The 12,394-nt window shown below is 46.2% G+C and overlaps 1 protein-coding gene across 1 annotated transcript in view; it reads left to right on the forward strand.

Annotated features, from left to right (window-relative positions):
- Nucleotides 1-267: 267 nt before the first annotated feature.
- TRAF4 (TNF receptor associated factor 4) overlaps nucleotides 268-12,394 on the forward strand; it is a 63,620-nt gene continuing 51,493 nt past the window's right edge. Inside the window, exon 1 of the mRNA XM_063449968.1 lies at nucleotides 268-350. Coding sequence (XP_063306038.1) covers nucleotides 307-350 — 44 coding nt within the window. The 5' untranslated portion in view covers nucleotides 268-306. The remainder of the gene's footprint in view (nucleotides 351-12,394) is intronic.

The raw sequence follows: 12,394 nt of genomic DNA on the forward strand, positions 1-12,394 counted from the left end.
ATGTGTCCTTAAGGGGTTAATGAAATTACATTATAGGATAGGAAAAGGGGGGTAGTGCATTAGAGGTTATTTTGTGCCCTCTGGCACTCAGTTACTACATATTAGAGAATGTTTAAACATGCTATGACTAACAGTGCGATGGTTAATTAACAACATCCAAGTATAGAGTGATACACTGTAAGCAAGCCAAAAAGACAATGCAATTCTACACGTGTCCTATTACCAATGGGTGGTATTAAGGAAAACTTTTAGAGAAGGAAAAGATATACAATGCATTTTTCATTCTGAAGGGAAGACAAGTCAGGAATGGACTATAAAGCCATACTTGCAAACTGTCACAATTCTAGCCGGTGAGTCCTGATTTTGAAACTCCTATCCTTTTTGCCCCGATTTTTTTTTTTTTACTTTTCGAGAATTGCATCACCGGCACGTTCCAGCGTTGGACCCACTTTCCCTCTTAGCCAAGTTTCATATTTGCTAATATTGGTAAGTATTCTAAAATAACTGAATGGAATTGAAAATTGAAGACCAAACTCCACTACTGGATTCAATGTTTCTCTAGGAGTCAGAATTTTGCCTTAATACGAGGAGCTACAGCTGCAGACAGTGTTGGAATAATTTTTTATGGTTTCATTAACATCTTTATTTATTAATTGTTTTTCGGAGACTTCTAACGTTAGATATAAATATTTATTTTTAAAGTTCGAGTATTCCTTGAATGCAACACAGCATTACAACAGATACAAAATATAATTGGAAGCATTTCTGCTCTTTGAACTAGTTAAATAGTCACTATAATTGTATACAGTCACCATTTTAAAATATTTTCATTTAATCCAAACACATATGGATGTATTGCACACATTTTTGCAGCAATATAAATACAGCGAAGGGATTTAATTCAATTTAATTGCTACATTCCAAGATTTCTGGTAATTCCATTGGATCACCTCCTCCTCCCCCCCCCTCACTTTAATTTAAAACCAGATGGAAATGAAGACACTCACAGCTGAGGCTCTGGATAATAACATGTCAGTACAGTCCCTAATTAAGCATTGATCTGCTATGTCTCTTTATCCCTTGTGTCAGATAATAGATTGCTGTAGATTAAAGGAAGCTGTAGTTGTTGGCCAAGTTCTGGACACTTTTAACCAATCAGTGAGAGAACTCTGTGTGCACACTGCTTAAAAACCACAGCACAAAGAGAGCTATTCACTAAATAGTGAAACACTATTTGAATCGATAGACCAGATTTGGAAAATATTTTTAACATGGCTAGATCGGGTATTATTTTGGGATTATAGACTGTAATTTTTAGCATATAGTATATAGAACCCTGTTATATGTAGATAGAGAATAGAAGTAACCAATGATTTATAACTATGAGTTATTTCACTAAAGATGCAGAGTTTATAAGAGAATTGCAGAATTTTAGGATCAAAATGACTGATTTGGAAAATTTCTCCACGTTTGTTACTATTCCAGTTTGGCTACATTGGCCTTATGTTTTCTATTCACGTTTCAATACTCCGTGATATCTGGTTAAGTGAATGTCTGAGTTTGTTGTCTCAAAGGGTCGTCTTAATGAAATGGTTATTTAGCAATTTCTTTTTAAAAATATTAAACTCAGAATATTATTTTATATTATTTTGCTGTGTGTAGGGACACTTCCTTGACTGTCAATCAACCAGCTGGAATATTTTCTTCCTGGGTGAAAATATCAGTTGTGTACAACTTTTGCAACTTTTGTAAGCATACACAGCACTGACTCCATGCTAACCCCAGACACCTTGGACGGGCTGCAGATGGCTGGGTGGGTTAAACACACAGTGTCGAGGCTCATACTGCCTAGTTCTTAAACAAATTAACACTGTGATAAAGAAATAATATAAATCGGTTATAGTTTTCTACCTCTGCCCTTCCTAAAATTCTTTTTAGGCTCAACCAACCACTTATGTGGAATATAACTCAAAACAACCTCATCCATTGGTTGTCTTACCCTAATAAGAATGTTAGGCCACAACAGCTTTATATAGCAAGTTAATATTTTAATGTACACATAAAAATAAATGTTGGTACTTGAACTAATACCTTAAAGCATGATTTTAAAAAAAAAATGATTAAAATTTTTGTACAAATTCCTAAATCTGAATAAAATTTAAATAAGACTACCTATCTCTATGAGAAACTTTACATTGGAGATTTGTCCTTAATAAGATAAGTTTTCATGGCTTATGAAATATTTGTACATATATTAGTAAATGCATAAATGCAAGGAATATTATACATTCAGTATTGATATCCACCAATTACTAAGATATGGAGTCTCTTGCTTTACCACAAACCTCTGGTGAGCTGTGCTGGGTTGACCTCTGGTTTTGTCTCTTTCAATTGTTGACTTAATTTATAAATATATATATTTTGGAAACTCGTGACCTTTTAATGTGTTATTACAATCCAGAAATAGGTAAGTTTAGCAGTCTGGACTTTTGTGTTATAATCTCTTTAAGTCTTCAGGAAATATTGATTGTATTGACAGACAGGAAACGACTGTTTTTTTATTAAGAAATTGGTTCTTTTTTTAGGACTGGATGCGGCCCTGACAGATAAGCAATTATTGTTGTTGTTAAGCGATGTGTAAACTACGCTTTCCCCCTGCGTGTTTTGTTAAATTGTACAGTAATGTACATAATAAGAAAAACTGTGCAGCTATTCTATGTATTAAAAACACAGGTTTAGGGGGGCGTGGCTTGGCTGCCGACCGAGATGGCCGTGTAGCACAGGAGCTCCGCTAAATCCACACCAAATATAGCACCTACCAAAAGCAAAGAGACCGAGATTGCAGCCCTGCACAGCAGCAAGATGCCAGGCTCCTACTCCGGCACCAAACAAGCCAAGAAAAAGAAGGAAGACGGCAGAGAAACCCCTAAATCCGTAGCTGAAATGCTGACGGCGCCACGAGGCACACAGGCCGGACAAGATGGCCGACAACAAAGCCCACGGGGCACTCAGCCTCTTGCGACCGGAACGGGGGAGGAAAGTCCCGACGTTACAGCAGGAGGAACATCCCCCATACTGGCTAAATGAGCAATTACCTAGCGGCCGAAGTATCCAACAGCACAAAAGAAGTGAAGGCGGAGATACAGGCGCTGGGCTGCAGAACGGCAGACCTGGAAACTAGAATGGAACAGGTCACTCAGGCACATAACAAGGTGGTAGCACACTCCAAAACCATGGAGCGCAAACTAACCGATCTCGCACTCGCGATAGACGACCTGGCTAACTGTTCCAGGTGCAATAATGTCCGGCTCAGGGGCCTTCCGGAGTCCCCCACTGAAGGGAATTTGGTTACCGCAATGGAGCACTATTTTAAACATCTCATCCCGGACATACACAGGGCGCTAGGAGCCCGCAGATCAGCAAACCAGCCTCCTAGGGACATTATCATTAGATTCCATTACTACCGGAGAAATGAGGCGGTGATGCAGTATGCCCAGAACAACAAATTATCTTACAAAGACGCTGCGATCTCCATCTATCAAGACCTCTCCCCTACCACTTTACAGCGTAGAAGAGCATGGAGGCCCCTCACCACGCTGCTGCGGGACAGGGAAATAAAGTACACATGGGGACATCCGTTTAAGCTGGTGGCGTTCAAGGATGGCGCGACGCACACCTTGATACCGGGCGCTGATCCACAGAAATTCCTCCGGGACATACGGGTGGACCCACCGCGAGACTTCACCTTGCAGCAGGAACCCATACCCGAGCTGGACACCTTGGCCACGGAATGGAGGACACCGGGATATACAGAGGGACGCTGAGCCGAAACCCCTGAGGGGTGGACCACGGGACCTCTGTGAACTTACATGTTAACCGAACTGGGACTGGGGAATTGTGTTTAAGCCCTGTAAAGGGGACAGGGGGCACGGCGGATAAACAAAAAACACTAATCTATTACCATCAGGTTAGACACCCGGGGCCTAAAGGCAACCCCCAGGCGTGGCGGGGACCTACGGACACCCGATTTTTGGTGTCCCCGTTCCCCCAACCACAACTCCCTCAGCGGCTGCAGAAGGGGCCAGACACTAAGTGACGAAAATTAGTAAACTGGGAAGGTATGCAAGAGACATGTCGCGCCACACACTCCACACAACACAACCTTAAAGGGCTTACTGCAGCTAGGCTCCCCCCCACCCAAACAGACCCATGCGCCCCCTCCCCCCCCCCCCAAATCAGATCAAACAACAAAAGAAAACACATGCTGGGAAAAGACAAACAGAAGAGCAGGGGAGGAGGGGGACAATGCAGGCATCATTGCCCAGGACAGACGCTGAACCCACAGAAAAGGACGGGGTGACGGCAGCCAAGGATAGATGGGAACTTTAGCTCCCTAGGAGCGAACAGATAGTGACGGGGTCAAGATGCTTGGGACGACAGGGGAGGGAGGGCTACGGTAAAGGGCACATTCACTAAGGGGCTATATCAGGGGCCTCGCAATGGGGCACGGTGGATCGGAGACAACCTCGACCCTGTAGGGAACACACAATGATGGCCTGCAGGGGGGGGGGGGGTTAAGACTAGATTAAACATGCTATATTACAATGTTTATACCAGTTATGATATGTTTGAATTGTTACTCATTATGTTTTTTTTTTTCTTATTCCTGCACGAGTGAGACCGCTACCCAGATCACAAAAGAGGGGATGACAACAAAGACTCCGGAGAGGGAACCCTACGAACCCCAGACAGGTATGGGCCCAACTCTCCGCACAGACACGCAACCCGCTAGACTAGCCATCCCATGGCGCTAAAAATACTATCGATTAATGCTAGGGGACTTAATACGCCCATTAAGTGCAGGACTCTCCTACGCGACCTGAAAACTAAAAAGGCTGACATCGCCCTAATTCAGGAGACCCATATGCCTAGGGCCGCACCCGTCAAATTGGGAGACCGCACATACACAGTCGCCCATGAGGCGAGAGCGATACGTAAGCAAGTGGGAGTGGCCATACTCCTCCACAAACACTGCCCCTTTACCCTACTGCATAAACAAACGGACCCAGCAGGCAGATTCATAGTCCTTTTGGGCACATACCATAACACCAAACTACACTTAGTCAATATATACGCACCCAACGAGCCCGACCATGACTTCTGGAACACCATAAAATCACTGCTACTTACCTTACAGGGGGGTATCCTAGTGATAGGAGGCGACATGAACGCGGTTCCCTGCCCAGCCCTCGACCGCAGCACCAAACCAGGAACACAGAGATCCCAGGGCAGAGGGGGACAGGATAAAATCTTCCACTCCTTCCTCCAACACACTGGATTACTGGACGCGTGGAGGCTACAACACCCATATACACAAGACTACACATTCCACTCAGCCCCACACAACACATACTCTAGGATAGACAATATACTCCTCAACGGAGCGGGAATGACCAAACTCATCCATTCAGAAATAAACACCATAACATGGTCAGACCACGCAGACATAACAGTTACTCTAGGAAACTTGCAACACCACACCACTTGGACGTGGAAACTCAACACTAGCTTACTAGCTGACGAAGACATACTCAACGCAACAAGAAAAACAATCACAGACTACTTTAACGCTAATGACACAGAAGATATAAACCCGACCATACTATGGGCAGCCCACAAATCAGTGTTAAGGGGACACCTCATACAAGCGGCTACACATAAAAAACGGGCAAAAACGAAACGCCTACTGGAGCTACAGGCAACACTAAGGAAAACAGCTCACCAACACAAACAAAACCCCACCGCCACCTTATACAACCAATTACAAAACATCCGACATTCCATTAAGGAACAAACCATAACAGAAATAACCCGCTCCGTACTCTGGTCTAGAAGGCTATTCTACGAAAAAGCAAATAAAATGGACACAATGCTGGCACGCTGTCAGGATCGGGACAGGGATCCAACACGCAGAGTACAAACAGTAGCCAGATACGTATACCGGACCTTAGAATGGCCGGACTAACGTAAGTAGTACAGTATAGAATGGTCAAAGACAAGCCGAGGTCGAGGGTAACAGAAGACAGGTAAGCGAGAGACAAGCCGAATCAAGGGTAACAGAGATAAGCAGAGTAAGGTAAACAAGCCGGGTCAAAACCAAAAGGGATAATAGAATACACAAGCACTGAGTGACTAGAACAAGCTAGAACCACGACAGGGCAATGAGCTAATGAAAGAAGCTCTGTTAAATACCCTGTTCAGAGCAGTAACCACGCCTCCAAGGCGTCCTGATTGGTCCTGCAGCAATTGACTGACGGGTTGTTCCGGGGGAGTGTCCTGATGACTACTTCCTGCCTAGATGCTGTAAAAGGCAGTCACTCCCTCGCGGCCGGCCTAGCATGACCGGATAGACCGCGGGGAAGGGAGCCATCAGACCGTCTGGATGGAGGAACAGCTAAGTCTCTACCTCTTTCGGAGGTAGAGACCACAGGTACCCTGACACACGCACACTCAGACCCAGACAGGAACGTAAACACATCACCAAAATCCGCAACTCAGCAAACCAAATAAACAACACACTGAAAGCCATCAACGAAACATTTACAGAATACTTTAGGGCATTGTACAACCACACACCTAGAGAAGGGGAAGAACAAGCCCAATACCTAAGCCGCATAACCGAATTCCTAGCACACACACACACACACTTACCCACAGTAACAACAGGGGACGCCACCGCGCTAAGCGAACCTATCTCACAGGAAGAGGTGGGGGCAGCGATCTCCATTCTTAAAGGTAATAAGGCTCCGGGACCAGATGGGTACGATATGTCGTATTACAAAAAGTGCAGCACGGAGTTACTGCCACACCTCACCAAGCTATATAACCACTTCCTACAGGGATGCACCCCGGACCGGGACATGGCCATAGCCAACATAATTTTACTACCCAAACCCGATAAGGACGCTACCCTAGCCACCAATTACAGGCCTATCTCCCTAATTAATTCGGACCTCAAAATCTTTGCGAAAATCCTGGCACACAGACTGGCTCCCTTACTACCCAAATTAATCCACCCGGATCAGGTAGGCTTCATACCGGGACGCCAGTTGTACGAAAACACCCGCCGGAGGGTAGACCTGATGTGGCACATGGCAAACTCACGATCACCATCCCTGGTCCTCTCGCTAGACGCAGAGAAGGCCTTTGATCGGATGCAATGGCCCTTAATGCTGAAACTGCTCCACTCACTGGGCTTCCCTGACCCCTTCATCACAGCAATATGAGCACTATACACAAACACATGGGCACAAACCATAGTGGCAGGATCACCTAGAATCCCCTTTGAAGTAGGAAATGGAACACGACAGGGCTGCCCACTGTCCCCATTGTTATTTGCACTTGTCCTAGAGCCATTTTTACACGCAGTTAGAAATGACCCTAATATTACAGGGGTACAACTTGGGACCGAACAATTTAAGATAGCAGTGTACGCAGACGACGTACTCCTCACACTTACAAACCCACGCCAATCAATGGCTCACCTGGCGGGACTTCTACAAACATATGGGGACGGGTCAGGATACAAGATTAACCTCGCCAAATCCATAGCACTACCTTTCCACATGGCCGACCAAGGCATACAACAGATCAGGCACACACACACCAAATCAAAATTAACACAGAAGCTCTCACGTACCTGGGAGTGAAGCTAACGGCAGACACCAAGACACTGTTTCATCTAAATTATACACCCCTATTCGCAAAACTAAAATCCGATTTGGAAAATTGGACAGATAAAACCATCTCCTGGCTAGGCCGCCTACATTCGATAAAAATGAATATCTTACCCAGACTGATGTTCCTATTTCAAGCGCTCCCAATTAAAGTAACCAAAAGCGACTTAAAGGACATACAGAGGGCAGCAGACGGGTTTGTTTGGCAGCGGAAAAGACCTAGGATAGCCAGAGCCACACTGTACAATCCGAAATGGAGGGGGGGACGGGGCCTGCCACACCTCCACCACTACTACGTAGCGGCACAGATAGCCCAAATAGCACATTGGCACTGCCCCATAGACCAACGTAGATGGGTGGACATTGAAGCACTAATGACGGGTGCGGACCTCCCGCAGTTTCACATTTGGACACCAAGGGAACACAGAGTGCTCCTGAGGACCAGGTGTCCGGCCATTCTCAACTCCATTAGCATATGGGACCAATTTGCACAAAAATATAAACTAGCAGACATCCCCTCACCAATGACACCGGTACTGCGCAATAGGGTATTCCCCTCAGGGATAAGGGCACAAGACTTCAAAGGCATAGAAGCAACAGGCTACAGAGATATACACACCTCTACATGGACAACCACTTAGTCTCATATGAGCACCTACAATCCCTCGCCCCGCTACAAATCCGCGACTTCTTCCGGTACATACAGCTGCGAGATTTCGCGCAAACAAAAGAGGTTAAAACAGCCGCGGCGAAACCCCTAACCTTCATCGAATATGCCTGAAAGAAAAAATGCCAGCGAAACTAGTCTCACAGCTGTATAACCACATATGCACAGCATCGGGAACATGGGGACCTCAAGCATACACGGATAGATGGGAGGCGGACTTGGGGGAAACATTGGAGGGGACAGACTGGCAGGACATATGGGAGGCAAATGCAAAGGTGTCCATCTGCACAACACTGCAAGAACAAGCTTTCAAAATAATGTTACGGTGGTATACCACCCCAGTGAAACAATATCATATGAAACAGAGTCCTACAGACACATGATGGCGGCTGTGCGGAGAGAGGGGCACATACATCCATATGTGGTGGCAATGCCCTAAGATACAGGAATACTGGGGAAAGATAGTAGACTTATGCTCACAAATTTTAGAACAACAACTGACACCGGACCCATGGGCATGCCTCCTCTCAAGACCCACGGACGGGCTCCACAAACACGACCAAAGACTTCTAAATATTTACCCTACTGCATAAACAAACGGACCCAGCAGGCAGATTCATAGTCCTTTCGGGCACATACCATAACACCAAACTACACTTAGTCAATATATACGCACCCAACGAGCCCGACCATGACTTCTGGAACACCATAAAATCACTGCTACTTACCTTACAGGGGGGTATCCTAGTGATAGGAGGCGACATGAACGCGGTTCCCTGCCCAGCCCTCGACCGCAGCACCAAACCAGGAACACAGAGATCCCAGGGCAGAGGGGGACAGGATAAAATCTTCCACTCCTTCCTCCAACACACTGGATTACTGGACGCGTGGAGGCTACAACACCCATATACACAAGACTACACATTCCACTCAGCCCCACACAACACATACTCTAGGATAGACAATATACTCCTCAACGGAGCGGGAATGACCAAACTCATCCATTCAGAAATAAACACCATAACATGGTCAGACCACGCAGACATAACAGTTACTCTAGGAAACTTGCAACACCACACCACTTGGACGTGGAAACTCAACACTAGCTTACTAGCTGACGAAGACATACTCAACGCAACAAGAAAAACAATCACAGACTACTTTAACGCTAATGACACAGAAGATATAAACCCGACCATACTATGGGCAGCCCACAAATCAGTGTTAAGGGGACACCTCATACAAGCGGCTACACATAAAAAACGGGCAAAAACGAAACGCCTACTGGAGCTACAGGCAACACTAAGGAAAACAGCTCACCAACACAAACAAAACCCCACCGCCACCTTATACAACCAATTACAAAACATCCGACATTCCATTAAGGAACAAACCATAACAGAAATAACCCACTCCGTACTCTGGTCTAGAAGGCTATTCTACGAAAAAGCAAATAAAATGGACACAATGCTGGCACGCTGTCAGGATCGGGACAGGGATCCAACACGCAGAGTACAAACAGTAGCCAGATACGTATACCGGACCTTAGAATGGCCGGACTAACGTAAGTAGTACAGTATAGAATGGTCAAAGACAAGCCGAGGTCGAGGGTAACAGAAGACAGGTAAGCGAGAGACAAGCCGAATCAAGGGTAACAGAGATAAGCAGAGTAAGGTAAACAAGCTGGGTCAAAACCAAAAGGGATAATAGAATGCACAAGCACTGAGTGACTAGAACAAGCTAGAACCACGACAGGGCAATGAGCTAATGAAAGAAGCTCTGTTAAATACCCTGTTCAGAGCAGTAACCACGCCTCCAAGGCGTCCTGATTGGTCCTGCAGCAATTGACTGACAGGTTGTTCCGGGGGAGTGTCCTGATGACTACTTCCTGCCTAGATGCTGTAAAAGGCAGTCACTCCCTCGCGGCCGGCCTAGCATGACCGGATAGACCGCGGGGAAGGGAGCCATCAGACCGTCTGGATGGAGGAACAGCTAAGTCTCTACCTCTTTCGGAGGTAGAGACCACAGGTACCCTGACACACGCACACTCAGACCCAGACAGGAACGTAAACACATCACCAAAATTCGCAACTCAGCAAACCAAATAAACAACACACTGAAAGCCATCAACGAAACATTTACAGAATACTTTAGGGCATTGTACAACCACACACCTAGAGAAGGGGAAGAACAAGCCCAATACCTAAGCCGCATAACCGAATTCCTAGCACACACACACACACACTTACCCACAGTAACAACAGGGGACGCCACCGCGCTAAGCGAACCTATCTCACAGGAAGAGGTGGGGGCAGCGATCTCCATTCTTAAAGGTAATAAGGCTCCGGGACCAGATGGGTACGATATGTCGTATTACAAAAAGTGCAGCACGGAGTTACTGCCACACCTCACCAAGCTATATAACCACTTCCTACAGGGATGCACCCCGGACCGGGACATGGCCATAGCCAACATAATTTTACTACCCAAACCCGATAAGGACGCTACCCTAGCCACCAATTACAGGCCTATCTCCCTAATTAATTCGGACCTCAAAATCTTTGCGAAAATCCTGGCACACAGACTGGCTCCCTTACTACCCAAATTAATCCACCCGGATCAGGTAGGCTTCATACCGGGACGCCAGTTGTACGAAAACACCCGCCGGAGGGTAGACCTGATGTGGCACATGGCAAACTCACGATCACCATCCCTGGTCCTCTCGCTAGACGCAGAGAAGGCCTTTGATCGGATGCAATGGCCCTTAATGCTGAAACTGCTCCACTCACTGGGCTTCCCTGACCCCTTCATCACAGCAATATGAGCACTATACACAAACACATGGGCACAAACCATAGTGGCAGGATCACCTAGAATCCCCTTTGAAGTAGGAAATGGAACACGACAGGGCTGCCCACTGTCCCCATTGTTATTTGCACTTGTCCTAGAGCCATTTTTACACGCAGTTAGAAATGACCCTAATATTACAGGGGTACAACTTGGGACCGAACAATTTAAGATAGCAGTGTACGCAGACGACGTACTCCTCACACTTACAAACCCACGCCAATCAATGGCTCACCTGGCGGGACTTCTACAAACATATGGGGACGGGTCAGGATACAAGATTAACCTCGCCAAATCCATAGCACTACCTTTCCACATGGCCGACCAAGGCATACAACAGATCAGGCACACACACACCAAATCAAAATTAACACAGAAGCTCTCACGTACCTGGGAGTGAAGCTAACGGCAGACACCAAGACACTGTTTCATCTAAATTATACACCCCTATTCGCAAAACTAAAATCCGATTTGGAAAATTGGACAGATAAAACCATCTCCTGGCTAGGCCGCCTACATTCGATAAAAATGAATATCTTACCCAGACTGATGTTCCTATTTCAAGCGCTCCCAATTAAAGTAACCAAAAGCGACTTAAAGGACATACAGAGGGCAGCAGACGGGTTTGTTTGGCAGCGGAAAAGACCTAGGATAGCCAGAGCCACACTGTACAATCCGAAATGGAGGGGGGGACGGGGCCTGCCACACCTCCACCACTACTACGTAGCGGCACAGATAGCCCAAATAGCACATTGGCACTGCCCCATAGACCAACGTAGATGGGTGGACATTGAAGCACTAATGACGGGTGCGGACCTCCCGCAGTTTCACATTTGGACACCAAGGGAACACAGAGTGCTCCTGAGGACCAGGTGTCCGGCCATTCTCAACTCCATTAGCATATGGGACCAATTTGCACAAAAATATAAACTAGCAGACATCCCCTCACCAATGACACCGGTACTGCGCAATAGGGTATTCCCCTCAGGGATAAGGGCACAAGACTTCAAAGGCATAGAAGCAACAGGCTACAGAGATATACACACCTCTACATGGACAACCACTTAGTCTCATATGAGCACCTACAATCCCTCGCCCCGCTACAAATCCGCGACTTCTTCCGGTACATACAGCTGCGAGATTT

Source organism: Pelobates fuscus, chromosome 1 (genome assembly GCF_036172605.1).
Source record: "Pelobates fuscus isolate aPelFus1 chromosome 1, aPelFus1.pri, whole genome shotgun sequence".
In the NCBI taxonomy this organism is placed as follows: domain Eukaryota; kingdom Metazoa; phylum Chordata; class Amphibia; order Anura; family Pelobatidae; genus Pelobates; species Pelobates fuscus.